At 44.0% G+C, this 15,775-nt stretch overlaps 1 protein-coding gene across 5 annotated transcripts in view; it reads right to left on the bottom strand.

Annotated features, from left to right (window-relative positions):
- LOC115116770 (medium-chain acyl-CoA ligase ACSF2, mitochondrial-like) overlaps positions 1-15,775 on the bottom strand; it is a 40,004-nt gene that overhangs the window by 6,248 nt on the left and 17,981 nt on the right. For 3 of the 5 annotated variants that reach the window (XM_065010812.1, XM_065010813.1, XM_065010814.1), the window contains exons 8-14: positions 5,864-5,959; positions 4,893-5,041; positions 4,620-4,711; positions 984-1,060; positions 790-897; positions 447-598; positions 189-330 (exon numbers count right to left, since the gene is read on the bottom strand). In XM_065010812.1, the coding sequence (XP_064866884.1) occupies positions 189-330; positions 447-598; positions 790-897; positions 984-1,060; positions 4,620-4,711; positions 4,893-5,041; positions 5,864-5,959 (816 nt within the window). Of the gene's footprint in view, positions 1-88; positions 331-446; positions 599-789; positions 898-983; positions 1,061-4,619; positions 4,712-4,892; positions 5,042-5,863; positions 5,960-15,775 lie in introns of all 5 variants that reach the window. The other 2 variants (XR_010461268.1, XM_065010815.1) reach the window with 2 other exon arrangements.

The raw sequence follows: 15,775 nt of genomic DNA, 5'->3' as shown, positions 1-15,775 counted from the left end.
GTTACTGTGGTGCTGTTCTATTCTCAGATGCCCTCTAGTGGTGCTGAGTCCTGGGCCTCCTGTACGTTGAGATGGGTGTGGTTCTCACCTGGGCCTCCTGTACGTTGGGGTGGTTCTCACCTGGGCCTCCTGTACGTTGGGATGGGTGTGAAGGAACTTCTCTATCTCAGCAGGGTAGATGTTCTCACCTGGGCCTCCTGTACGTTGGGATGGGTGTGAAGGAACTTCTCTATCTCAGCAGGGTAGATGTTCTCTCCTCCACGTATGATCATGTCCTTTATACGTCCCACTATACGGCAGTACCCAAACCTGTCCAGACTGGCTATGTCACTGTGGAGACATTCACAGTTGATGCTCGCGCTCACTTTTCACCTGTTGCTGTCTGGGTCTCTGTGTGTCTTTATCTCTCCCTCCCTCCATCTCTTTCTCTCCATCTCATTTCTTACCCGGTTCTGTACCAGCGGTCTTTGGCGATAGCCTCACTGGTCTTGTCTGGGTCGTCCCAGTACTCCAGCATAACAGAGTAAGCTCTGATCAGCAGCTCTCCTGGATCCCCCAGAGGAACCACCTCTCCAGAGGACACATCCACCACCTTCGCCTGGCCAGGAGAACACAGGTAGGGTTTCATGTGTGTTTTAATGAAGGAGGAATATAAACGTTACACATACTGCATGTAGATGAATTAGGACCCTGACATTAGACACATGACTATCTATTCTCTGTCTCTCTCCTCTCACTTGCTCGCTCACACACACACACACACGTCTGGTGTCAGTTAAGGTTTGATACCTCAGTGTGGTTCAGGATACATCCCACTGTCTCGGTCTTCAGTTCCTCGTTGTCTCGCGGGAAACCAACAAATGCTGCAGGGCTGTTCTCTGTGGTCCCATAGCCTATCTGATGTTACCAAGGGAGCGTTGTGTTACCCCATACAGATTATAAAGTATATTATACACACAGAGAAAAAGATGGGTAGAACTTACTATCATATCCTTGACATTCATATCAGTTTTGAGTTTCCTCATGACTTCAGGAGGACAAAGAGACCCACCCGTAAACCCTGGAACACAACAACAGAAATCACAACCACCCTTCCTGGGCATAAATACTATTACTGTATTACTAATACATTATACTACTGCAATCTGCAGTTGAAAAATAAAACAAATTGACACCCCGCCACTGTTTTGGTAAAAATCTGAGGGATGGGGGCAGAGACATGTAACTACTCTCAAATTCATAGAAAGAGTTATGGATGAAAGGACTGACAATCCATAATATACAAATGATTGTTTTAGGAGGGCATCAGGACCTCACTCAAAACTTCTTATTGTTTTGTATAAAATCATGATTTGGTCAAGCAGTACGCCTAAAGTGAATTGAGTCCTGCCATGAAAGTGTCTATTACGCCGGGGCCAGCTGCTGTGATGAGCCAGCCACGCCCTCTCCTTCCAAATATCTATTTAGTGGAAGAGAAATGCTCTCTTTCAAAATGCAGTTGTGGGAAAAACATAAGTTTTGAAAACATGTTGTTAGTTGAAGAGGGGAAGGGTCTCTGCTTTCTAGGGGTATGATCACTATTTCTCAACCCTCAATATTGAGCGACAGGCACTGTTTTAAAAAACAACATTTCTGTTATGTCTTTGAGATGCAGAGAGCGTGAGGTACATGTTGGCGCTGAGTCCTAGTAGACTATCACTGGATTGTTTTTAGGGCATTCAGTTTACTGCAATTAATCCATTACACAGCTAACCATCAGCAATATTCAGTTAGCGATCTAGCTAATGTGTTTTGAGTTTATTTAGTGGTGAAATAGTCCCAAATGAATTAGCCTATTAGCTCGTGCACACAAACATGTAGGCCAATGGATCTCTATTGAGCAAAACACATCTGACATTTCCAGAGCCCTAGTTTGACAATAAAATAAAAATATAGCAACAATCAGCTAATTGATGCTTCGCTAAGCCTCGCCCCAGAATTTTGGGCAACCAATCGCAGCGTTCCAATGCTTGCTACTGTGATTCCTGAAATGCAGAGCCTTTGAGGATTTTTCTAAATTATTATTTTGTTACATTGCTGGTTAGCTAGCTCACAGTCTCATTGACCACCAAACATTGCTAATGCTAGCTAGTTAGCTAGCCACTTAATATAACTTGTTTTCTCTAAATGTATGTAAGCTAGCTAAGTTTGCCATATTATGAATTCAACTCATATCTGCTGTCGACTTCAGGATACGATTTGAGAACACGAGTTAGCTCCAAAAGTGGTTAGTAGCTTTGACTGCATGCTGACAGTGACTTCAGACTCATTCAGTGGCTAGCCACACTACAAACCTAATTTGACCAGGTCCCTGTGAAGCATTTATAATGACAGTCCATCACAACATATCAGAGAGCTTCCTGATTAGTAAGGGTCATCTGTGTTAAATTTAATTGTGTATTATTTTGAAACCATTGCCAGAGGATCTTGTCAGCGGGGGGGAACTTAGCGAATGGTTTCGGTTGCAGATGAAAATGACCTGAATCATACATTACTGCTTGGACATGTTTGATTGAAAAATGTATTTATTTAATCATACCACCTTTTTAAACCACAGTGAATGACTTTATAAAGATGATTATAAAAGGTTTATATTGGTGCAACCAAATAATGAACTGGTGACACCAACTGAAAACGGTAGTCAAGAGCCTCAAACAGGTTAAAACAGGGCTCCAGACTAACGTTTACACTGTTTACAAACATAGGAGTAAAACAGACTATTTTTGGTTATGGTGGGGTACGACAGCTGAACTAAGCTGGCATTTGTACGTTATATTATTCAAGAATCAATGGGTACATGAATTTAATATATACAGTATATCACAAAAGTGAGTATACCCCTCACATTTTTGTAAATATTTGAGTATATCTTTTCATGTGACAACACTGAAGAAAGGACACTTTGCTACAATGTAAAGTAGTGTGTACAGCTTGTATAACAGTGTAAATTTGCTGTCCCCTCAAAATAACTCAACACACAGCCAGTAATGTCTAAACCGCTGGCAACAAAAGTGAGTACACCCCTAAGTGAAAATGTCCAAATTGGGCCCAAAGTGTCAATATTTTGTGTGGCCACCATCATTTTGCATCTTAACCCTCTAGGGCATGGAGTTCACCAGAGCTTCACAGGTTGCCACTGGAGTCCTCTTCCACTCCTCCATGACGACATCACGGAGCTGGTGGATGTTAGAGACCTTGCACTCCTCCACCTTCCGTTTGAGGATGCCCCACAAATGCTCAATAGGGTTTAGGTCTGGAGACATGCTTGGTCAGTCCATCACCTTGACCCTCAGCTTCTTTAGCAAGGCAGTGGTCGTCTTGGAGGTGTGTTTGGGGTCGTTATCATGTTGGAATACTGCCCTGCGGCCCAGTCTCCGAAGAGAGGGGATCATGCTCTGCTTCAGTATGTCACAGTACATGTTGGCATTCGTGGTTCCCTCAATGAACTGTAGCTCCCCAGTGCCAGCAGCACTCATGCAGCCCCAGACCATGACACTTCCACCACCATGCTTGACTGTAGGCAAGACACAGTTGTCTTTGTACTCCTCACCTGGTTGCCGCCACACATACTTGACACCATCTGAACCAAATAAGTTTATCTCGGTCTCATCAGACCACAGGACATGGTTCCAGTAATCCAGGTCCTTAGTCTACTTCTCATCATGCAAACTGTTTGTGGGCTTTCTTGTGCATCATCTTTAGAAGAGGCTTCCTTCTGGGACGACAGCCATGCAGACCAATTTGATGCAGTGTACGGCGTATGGTCTGAGCACTGACAGGCTGACCCCCCACCCCTTCAACCTCTGCAGCAATGCTGGCAGCGCTCATACGTCTATTTCCCAAAGACAACCTCTGGGTATGACGCTGAGCACGTGCACTCAACTTCTTTGGTCGACCATGGCGAGGCCGGTTCTGAGTGGAACCTGTCCAGTTAAACCGCTGTATGGTCTTGGCCACCGTGCTGCAGCTCTGTTTCAGGGTCTTGGCAATCTTCTTATAGCCCAGGCCATCTTTATGTAGAGCAACAATTATTTTTCAGATCCTCAGAGAGTTCTTTGCCATGAGGTGCCATGTTGAACTTCCAGTGACAAGTCAGTATGAGGGAGTGTGAGAGCGATGACACCAAATTTAACACACCTGCTCCCCATTCACACCTGAGACCCTGTAACACTAACGAGTCACATGACACCGGGGAGGGAAAATGGCTAATTGGGCCCAATTTGGACATTTTCACTTAGGGGTGTACTCACTTTTGTTGCCAGTGGTTTAGACATTAATGGCTGTGTGTTGAGTTATTTTGAGGGGACAGCAAATGTACACTGTTATACAAGCTGTACACTCACTACTTTACATTGTAGCAAAGTGTCATTTCTTCAGTGTTGTCACATGAAACGATATACTCAAATATTTAGAAAAATGTGAGGGGTGTACTCCCTTTTGTGATATACTGTCCAAAAAATGGATGTAGCAACTGCAAATGACCCCTTTCAGCTTAAACTTTACCACAGCAATTCAGTTGATTTTTATGTATTTCCAGCCATCAAACAACAGTCTACACAAACAAACCTCAAATGTCTCACCAGATTCAACTGATGACAGGTCATAGTTGTGTAGGTCAGGCTGTCCAAGCATGTCAATGTACATGGTAGGAGTTCCGTAGAGGAAATTACACCTGAAACAGAGAACATATAGAGGTATTTAGGTATTTAGTGTATTATAGAGGTTCATTCTCAATGTGCTCAGTGGCAGCTATTTATATTATTCTTATTACAACAGACTGACATGAAATATCTCTATTGTAAGTCTCCAGGATGTGTAAGTCACTTAAGGAAGAGGTTCCTAAACTTTACTACCTTTCATTCTGAATGGCCTCCAGGTTGGCACGGCTGTCGTACCCAGCAGAGGGGAAGACCAGGGTGATGCCATGCAGTGCCAAACACATCGCTCCTAACACTGAGCCCATGCAGTGGTACAGGGGAACAGGAACACACGCTCTTATAGGCTGAGGGGGAATCAACAAGAGCAGAGGTTACATGAGAAAAGTAGAGAGAGAGAGAGAGAGAGAGAGACACAGAGAGAGAGAGAGAGGGCCACAGAGAGAGAGAGAGGGCGACAAAGAGAGAGCGAGGGCGACAGAGAGAGAGCGAGGGCGACAGAGAGAGAGCGAGGGCGACAGAGAGAGAGAGAGGGCGACAGAGAGAGAGAGAGGGCGACAGAGAGAGAGAGAGGGCGACAGAGAGAGAGAGAGGGCGACAGAGAGAGAGAGAGAGGGCCATAGAGAGAGAGAGAGGGCCACAGAGAGAGAGAGAGGGCCACAGAGAGAGAGAGAGGGCCACAGAGAGAGAGAGAGGGCCACAGAGAGAGAGAGAGGGCCACAGAGAGAGAGAGAGGGCGACAGAGAGAGAGAGAGGGCCACAGAGAGAGAGAGAGGGCCACAGAGAGAGAGAGAGAGGGCGACAGAGAGAGCGAGAGGGCGACAGAGAGAGGGCGACAGAGAGAGGGCGACAGAGAGAGGGCGACAGAGAGAGGGCCACAGAGAGAGGGCCACAGAGAGAGGGCCACAGAGAGAGGGCCACAGAGAGAGGGCCACAGAGAGAGAGAGAGAGAGGGCCACAGAGAGAGAGAGAGAGGGCGACAGAGAGAGGGCGACAGAGAGAGAGAGAGAGAGAGAGGGCGACAGAGAGAGGGAGACAGAGAGAGAGAGAGAGGGCGACAGAGAGAGGGCGACAGAGAGAGAGAGGGCCACAGAGAGGGAGAGAGGGCCACAGAGAGAGAGAGAGGGCCACAGAGAGAGAGATGATAATAGTCTCATGTCTCCACTGACCTTCCAGTTGAATCCCAGACGAAGACCCACAAAATAGGCGTTGTTGACGATGTTGTGGTGGGAGAGGGTGGCACCTTTAGGACTTCCTGTTGTTCCCTACATACCAGTAGACATCAGACAGACTAATACTGTTGTTCCCTACAGACCAGTAGACAGACTAATACTGTTGTTCCCTACAGACCAGTAGACATCAGACAGACTAATACTGTTGTTCCCTACAGACCAGTAGACAGACAGACTAATACTGTTGTTCCCTAGAGACCAGTAGACATCAGACAGACTAATAATGTTGTTCTCTACAGACCAGTAGACAGACTAATACTGTTGTTCCCTACAGACCAGTAGACAGACTAATACTGTTGTTCCCTACAGACCAGTAGACATCAGAAAGACTAATACTGTTGTTCCCTACAGACCAGTAGACAGACTAATACTGTTGTTCCCTACAGACCAGTAGACATCAGAAAGACTAATACTGTTGTTCCCTACAGACCAGTAGACATTAGACAGACTAATACTGTTGTTCCCTACAGACCAGTAGACATCAGACAGACTAATACTGTTGTTCCCTACAGACCAGTAGACAGACTAATACTGTTGTTCCCTACAGACCAGTAGACATCAGACAGACTAATACTGTTGTTCCCTACAGACCAGTAGACAGACTGATACTGTCGTTCCCTACAGACCAGTAGACATCAGACAGACTAATACTGTTGTTCCCTACAGACCAGTAGACAGACTAATACTGTTGTTCCCTACAGACCAGTAGACATCAGACAGACTAATACTGTTGTTCCCTACAGACCAGTAGACATCAGACAGACTAATACTGTTGTTCCCTACAGACCAGTAGACATCAGACAGACTAATACTGTTGTTCCCTACAGACCAGTAGACAGACTAATACTGTTGTTCCCTACAGACCAGTACAGACTAATACGGTTGTTCCCTACAGACCAGTAGACAGACTAATACTGTTGTTCCCTACAGACCAGTAGACATCAGACAGACTAATACTGTTGTTCCCTCCAGACCAGTAGACAGACTAATACTGTTGTTCCCTACAGACCAGTAGACATCAGACAGACTAATACTGTTGTTCCCTCCAGACCAGTAGACAGACTAATACTGTTGTTCCCTACAGACCAGTAGACATCAGAAAGACTAATACTGTTGTTCTCTACAGACCAGTAGACAGACAGACTAATACTGTTGTTCCCTACAGACCAGTAGACAGACTGATACTGTTGTTCCCTACAGACCAGTAGACATTAGACAGACTAATACTGTTGTTCCCTACAGACCAGTAGACAGACTAATACTGTTGTTCCCTACAGACCAGTAGACATCAGACAGACTAATACTGTTGTTCCCTACAGACCAGTAGACAGACAGACTAATACTGTTGTTCCCTACAGACCAGTAGACAGACTAATACTGTTGTTCCCTAGAGACCAGTAGACAGACTAATACTGTTGTTCTCTACAGACCAGTAGACAGACTAATACTGTTGTTCCCTACAGACCAGTAGACATCAGACAGACTAATACTGTTGTTCCCTACAGACCAGTAGACAGACAGACTAATACTGTTGTTCCCTACAGACCAGTAGACAGACTAATACTGTTGTTCCCTACAGACCAGTAGACAGACTGATACTGTTGTTCCCTACAGACCAGTAGACATCAGAAAGACTAATACTGTTGTTCTCTACAGACCAGTAGACAGACTAATACTGTTGTTCCCTACAGACCAGTAGACAGACTAATACTGTTGTTCCCTACAGACCAGTAGACATCAGACAGACTAATACTGTTGTTCCCTACAGACCAGTAGACAGACTAATACTGTTGTTCCCTACAGACCAGTAGACAGACTAATACTGTTGTTCCCTACAGACCAGTAGACATCAGACAGACTAATACTGTTGTTCCCTACAGACCAGTAGACAGACTAATACTGTTGTTCCCTACAGACCAGTAGACAGACTAATACTGTTGTTCCCTACAGACCAGTAGACATCAGACAGACTAATACTGTTGTTCCCTACAGACCAGTAGACAGACTAATACTGTTGTTCCCTACAGACCAGTAGACATCAGACAGACTAATACTGTTGTTCCCTACAGACCAGTAGACAGACTAATACTGTTGTTCCCTACAGACCAGTAGACAGACTAATACTGTTGTTCCCTACAGACCAGTAGACAGACAGACTAATACTGTTGTTCCCTACAGACCAGTAGACAGACTAATACTGTTGTTCCCTACAGACCAGTAGACAGACTAATACTGTTGTTCCCTACAGACCAGTAGACATCAGACAGACTAATACTGTTGTTCCCTACAGACCAGTAGACAGACAGACTAATACTGTTGTTCCCTACAGACCAGTAGACAGACTAATACTGTTGTTCCCTACAGACCAGTAGACAGACTAATACTGTTGTTCCCTACAGACCAGTAGACAGACTAATACTGTTGTTCCCTACAGACCAGTAGACATCAGACAGACTAATACTGTTGTTCCCTACAGACCAGTAGACAGACTAATACTGTTGTTCCCTACAGACCAGTAGACATTAGACAGACTAATACTGTTGTTCCCTACAGACCAGTAGACAGACTAATACTGTTGTTCCCTACAGACCAGTAGACAGACTAATACTGTTGTTCCCTACAGACCAGTAGACATCAGACAGACTAATACTGTTGTTCCCTACAGACCAGTAGACATCAGACAGACTAATACTGTTGTTCCCTCCAGACCAGTAGACAGACTAATACTGTTGTTCCCTACAGACCAGTAGACATCAGACAGACTAATACTGTTGTTCCCTACAGACCAGTAGACAGACTAATACTGTTGTTCCCTACAGACCAGTAGACAGACAGACTAATACTGTTGTTCCCTACAGACCAGTAGACAGACTAATACTGTTGTTCCCTAGAGACCAGTAGACAGACTGATACTGTTGTTCCCTACAGACCAGTAGACATCAGACAGACTAATACTGTTGTTCCCTACAGACCAGTAGACATCATACAGACTAATACTGTTGTTCCCTACAGACCAGTAGACAGACTAATACTGTTGTTCCCTACAGACCAGTAGACAGACAGACTAATACTGTTGTTCCCTACAGACCAGTAGACAGACTAATACTGTTGTTCCCTAGAGACCAGTAGACAGACTGATACTGTTGTTCCCTACAGACCAGTAGACATCAGACAGACTAATACTGTTGTTCCCTACAGACCAGTAGACAGACTAATACTGTTGTTCCCTACAGACCAGTAGACATCAGACAGACTAATACTGTTGTTCCCTACAGACCAGTAGACAGACAGACTAATACTGTTGTTCCCTACAGACCAGTAGACAGACTAATACTGTTGTTCCCTAGAGACCAGTAGACAGACTGATACTGTTGTTCCCTACAGACCAGTAGACATCAGACAGACTAATACTGTTGTTCCCTACAGACCAGTAGACATCAGAAAGACTAATACTGTTGTTCCCTACAGACCAGTAGACAGACTGATACTGTTGTTCCCTACAGACCAGTAGACATCAGAAAGACTAATACTGTTGTTCCCTACAGACCAGTAGACAGACTAATACTGTTGTTCCCTACAGACCAGTAGACATCAGACAGACTAATACTGTTGTTCCCTACAGACCAGTAGACATCAGACAGACTAATACTGTTGTTCTCTACAGACCAGTAGACAGACTAATACTGTTGTTCCCTACAGACCAGTAGACAGACTAATACTGTTGTTCCCTACAGACCAGTAGACAGACTAATACTGTTGTTCCCTAGAGACCAGTAGACAGACTGATACTGTTGTTCCCTACAGACCAGTAGACATCAGACAGACTAATACTGTTGTTCCCTACAGACCAGTAGACAGACTAATACTGTTGTTCCCTACAGACCAGTAGACATCAGACAGACTAATACTGTTGTTCCCTACAGACCAGTAGACATCAGACAGACTAATACTGTTGTTCCCTACAGACCAGTAGACAGACAGACTAATACTGTTGTTCCCTACAGACCAGTAGACAGACTAATACTGTTGTTCCCTAGAGACCAGTAGACATCAGACAGACTAATACTGTTGTTCTCTACAGACCAGTAGACAGACTAATACTGTTGTTCCCTACAGACCAGTAGACAGACTAATACTGTTGTTCCCTACAGACCAGTAGACATCAGACAGACTAATACTGTTGTTCCCTACAGACCAGTAGACAGACTAATACTGTTGTTCCCTACAGACCAGTAGACATCAGAAAGACTAATACTGTTGTTCCCTACAGACCAGTAGACATTAGACAGACTAATACTGTTGTTCCCTAGAGACCAGTAGACAGACTGATACTGTTGTTCCCTACAGACCAGTAGACAGACTAATACTGTTGTTCCCTACAGACCAGTAGACATCAGACAGACTAATACTGTTGTTCCCTACAGACCAGTAGACAGACTAATACTGTTGTTCCCTACAGACCAGTAGACAGACTAATACTGTTGTTCCCTAGAGACCAGTAGACAGACTGATACTGTTGTTCCCTACAGACCAGTAGACAGACTAATACTGTTGTTCCCTACAGACCAGTAGACAGACTAATACTGTTGTTCCCTACAGACCAGTAGACATCAGACAGACTAATACTGTTGTTCCCTACAGACCAGTAGACATCAGACAGACTAATACTGTCGTTCCCTACAGACCAGTAGACAGACTAATACTGTTGTTCCCTACAGACCAGTAGACAGACTAATACTGTTGTTCCCTACAGACCAGTAGACATCAGACAGACTAATACTGTTGTTCCCTACAGACCAGTAGACAGACAGACTAATACTGTTGTTCCCTACAGACCAGTAGACAGACTAATACTGTTGTTCCCTACAGACCAGTAGACAGACTAATACTGTTGTTCCCTACAGACCAGTAGACAGACTAATACTGTTGTTCTCTACAGACCAGTAGACATCAGACAGACTAATACTGTTGTTCCCTACAGACCAGTAGACATTAGACAGACTGATACTGTTGTTCCCTACAGACCAGTAGACAGACTAATACTGTTGTTCCCTACAGACCAGTAGACAGACTAATACTGTTGTTCCCTACAGACCAGTGGACATCAGACAGACTAATACTGTTGTTCCCTACAGACCAGTAGACAGACTAATACTGTTGTTCCCTACAGACCAGTAGACATTAGACAGACTAATACTGTTGTTCCCTACAGACCAGTAGACATCAGACAGACTAATACTGTTGTTCCCTACAGACCAGTAGACAGACTAATACTGTTGTTCCCTACAGACCAGTAGACATCAGACAGACTAATACTGTTGTTCCCTACAGACCAGTAGACAGACAGACTAATACTGTTGTTCCCTACAGACCAGTAGACAGACTAATACTGTTGTTCCCTACAGACCAGTAGACAGACTAATACTGTTGTTCCCTACAGACCAGTAGACATCAGACAGACTAATACTGTTGTTCCCTACAGACCAGTAGACAGACTAATACTGTTGTTCCCTACAGACCAGTAGACAGACTAATACTGTTGTTCCCTACAGACCAGTAGACATCAGACAGACTAATACTGTTGTTCCCTACAGACCAGTAGACAGACTAATACTGTTGTTCCCTACAGACCAGTAGACATCAGACAGACTAATACTGTTGTTCCCTACAGACCAGTAGACAGACTAATACTGTTGTTCCCTACAGACCAGTAGACATCAGACAGACTAATACTGTTGTTCCCTACAGACCAGTAGACATCAGACAGACTAATACTGTTGTTCCCTACAGACCAGTAGACATCAGACAGACTAATACTGTTGTTCCCTCCAGACCAGTAGACAGACTAATACTGTTGTTCCCTACAGACCAGTAGACATCAGACAGACTAATACTGTTGTTCCCTACAGACTAGTAGACATCAGAAAGACTAATACTGTTGTTCTCTACAGACCAGTAGACAGACAGACTAATACTGTTGTTCCCTACAGACCAGTAGACATCAGAAAGACTAATACTGTTGTTCCCTACAGACCAGTAGACAGACTAATACTGTTGTTCCCTACAGACCAGTAGACATTAGACAGACTAATACTGTTGTTCCCTACAGACCAGTAGACAGACTAATACTGTTGTTCCCTACAGACCAGTAGACATCAGACAGACTAATAATGTTGTTCCCTACAGACCAGTAGACATCAGACAGACTAATACTGTTGTTCCCTACAGACCAGTAGACAGACAGACTAATACTGTTGTTCCCTACAGACCAGTAGACAGACTAATACTGTTGTTCCCTAGAGACCAGTAGACATCAGACAGACTAATACTGTTGTTCCCTACAGACCAGTAGACAGACTAATACTGTTGTTCCCTACAGACCAGTAGACATCAGAAAGACTAATACTGTTGTTCCCTACAGACCAGTAGACAGACTAATACTGTTGTTCCCTACAGACCAGTAGACATCAGAAAGACTAATACTGTTGTTCCCTACAGACCAGTAGACATTAGACAGACTAATACTGTTGTTCCCTACAGACCAGTAGACAGACTGATACTGTTGTTCCCTACAGACCAGTAGACAGACTAATACTGTTGTTCCCTACAGACCAGTAGACATCAGACAGACTAATACTGTTGTTCCCTACAGACCAGTAGACAGACTAATACTGTTGTTCCCTAGAGACCAGTAGACAGACTAGTTTTTCCCTACAGACCAGTAGACAGACTAATACTGTTGTTCCCTACAGACCAGTAGACAGACAGACTAATACTGTTGTTCCCTACAGACCAGTAGACATCAGACAGACTAATACTGTTGTTCCCTACAGACCAGTAGACATCAGACAGACTAATACTGTTGTTCCCTACAGACCAGTAGACAGACAGACTAATACTGTTGTTCCCTACAGACCAGTAGACAGACTAATACTGTTGTTCCCTACAGACCAGTAGACAGACTAATACTGTTGTTCCCTACAGACCAGTAGACATCAGACAGACTAATACTGTTGTTCCCTACAGACCAGTAGACATTAGACAGACTAATACTGTTGTTCCCTACAGACCAGTAGACAGACTAATACTGTTGTTCCCTACAGACCAGTAGACATCAGACAGACTAATACTGTTGTTCCCTACAGACCAGTAGACAGACTAATACTGTTGTTCCCTACAGACCAGTAGACAGACTAATACTGTTGTTCCCTACAGACCAGTAGACATCAGACAGACTAATACTGTTGTTCCCTACAGACCAGTAGACAGACAGACTAATACTGTTGTTCCCTACAGACCAGTAGACAGACTAATACTGTTGTTCCCTACAGACCAGTAGACAGACTAATACTGTTGTTCCCTACAGACCAGTAGACATCAGACAGACTAATACTGTTGTTCCCTACAGACCAGTAGACAGACAGACTAATACTGTTGTTCCCTACAGACCAGTAGACAGTAGACAGACCAGTAGACAGACAGACTAATACTGTTGTTCCCTACAGACCAGTAGACGTCAGACAGACTAATACTGTTGTTCCCTACAGACCAGTAGACAGACTAATACTGTTGTTCCCTACAGACCAGTAGACATCAGACAGACTAATACTGTTGTTCCCTACAGACCAGTAGACAGACAGACTAATACTGTTGTTCCCTACAGACCAGTAGACAGACTAATACTGTTGTTCCCTACAGACCAGTAGACAGACTAATACTGTTGTTCTCTACAGACCAGTAGACATCAGACAGACTAATACTGTTGTTCCCTACAGACCAGTAGACATTAGACAGACTAATACTGTTGTTCCCTACAGACCAGTAGACAGACTAATACTGTTGTTCCCTACAGACCAGTAGACATCAGACAGACTGATACTGTTGTTCCCTACAGACCAGTAGACAGACTAATACTGTTGTTCCCTACAGACCAGTAGACAGACTAATAATGTTGTTCCCTACAGACCAGTAGACATCAGACAGACTAATACTGTTGTTCCCTACAGACCAGTAGACATCAGACAGACTAATACTGTTGTTCCCTCCAGACCAGTAGACAGACTAATACTGTTGTTTCCTACAGACCAGTAGACATCAGACAGACTAATACTGTTGTTCCCTACAGACCAGTAGACATCAGAAAGACTAATACTGTTGTTCCCTACAGACCAGTAGACATCAGACAGACTAATACTGTTGTTCTCTACAGACCAGTAGACAGACTAATACTGTTGTTCCCTACAGACCAGTAGACAGACTAATACTGTTGTTCCCTACAGACCAGTAGACAGACTAATACTGTTGTTCCCTAGAGACCAGTAGACAGACTGATACTGTTGTTCCCTACAGACCAGTAGACATCAGACAGACTAATACTGTTGTTCCCTACAGACCAGTAGACAGACTAATACTGTTGTTCCCTACAGACCAGTAGACATCAGACAGACTAATACTGTTGTTCCCTACAGACCAGTAGACATCAGACAGACTAATACTGTTGTTCCCTACAGACCAGTAGACAGACAGACTAATACTGTTGTTCCCTACAGACCAGTAGACATCAGACAGACTAATACTGTTGTTCCCTACAGACCAGTAGACAGACTAATACTGTTGTTCCCTACAGACCAGTAGACAGACTAATACTGACCAGTAGACAGACTGTGTTGTTCCCAGTAGACCAGTAGACAGACTAATACTGTTGTTCCCTACAGACCAGTAGACAGACAGACTAATACTGTTGTTCCCTACAGACCAGTAGACATCAGACAGACTAATACTGTTGTTCCCTACAGACCAGTAGACAGACAGACTAATACTGTTGTTCCCTACAGACCAGTAGACATCAGACAGACTAATACTGTTGTTCCCTACAGACCAGTAGACAGACAGACTAATACTGTTGTTCCCTACAGACCAGTAGACAGACTAATACTGTTGTTCCCTACAGACCAGTAGACATCAGACAGACTAATACTGTTGTTCCCTACAGACCAGTAGACATCAGACAGACTAATACTGTTGTTCCCTACAGACCAGTAGACAGACTAATACTGTTGTTCCCTACAGACCAGTAGACATCAGACAGACTAATACTGTTGTTCCCTACAGACCAGTAGACAGACTAATACTGTTGTTCCCTACAGACCAGTAGACAGACAGACTAATACTGTTGTTCCCTACAGACCAGTAGACAGACTAATACTGTTGTTCCCTACAGACCAGTAGACATCAGACAGACTAATACTGTTGTTCCCTACAGACCAGTAGACAGACTAATACTGTTGTTCCCTACAGACCAGTAGACAGACTAATACTGTTGTTCCCTACAGACCAGTAGACATCAGACAGACTAATACTGTTGTTCCCTACAGACCAGTAGACATCAGACAGACTAATACTGTTGTTCCCTACAGACCAGTAGACATCAGACAGACTAATACTGTTGTTCCCTACAGACCAGTAGACAGACTAATACTGTTGTTCCCTACAGACCAGTAGACAGACTAATACTGTTGTTCCCTACAGACCAGTAGACAGACTAATACTGTTGTTCCCTACAGACCAGTAGACAGACTAATACTGTTGTTCCCTACAGACCAGTAGACATCAGACAGACTAATACTGTTGTTCCCTACAGACCAGTAGACATCAGACAGACTAATACTGTTGTTCCCTACAGACCAGTAGACAGACTAATACTGTTGTTCCCTACAGACCAGTAGACAGACAGACTAATACTGTTGTTCCCTACAGACCAGTAGACAGACTAATACTGTTGTTCCCTACAGACCAGTAGACATCAGACAGACTAATACTGTTGTTCCCTACAGACCAGTAGACAGACTA

The sequence above is a fragment of the Oncorhynchus nerka genome, linkage group LG26, assembly GCF_034236695.1.
Source record: "Oncorhynchus nerka isolate Pitt River linkage group LG26, Oner_Uvic_2.0, whole genome shotgun sequence".
Lineage (NCBI taxonomy): Eukaryota > Metazoa > Chordata > Actinopteri > Salmoniformes > Salmonidae > Oncorhynchus > Oncorhynchus nerka.
This window is presented reverse-complemented; position numbering and strand designations above follow the sequence as displayed.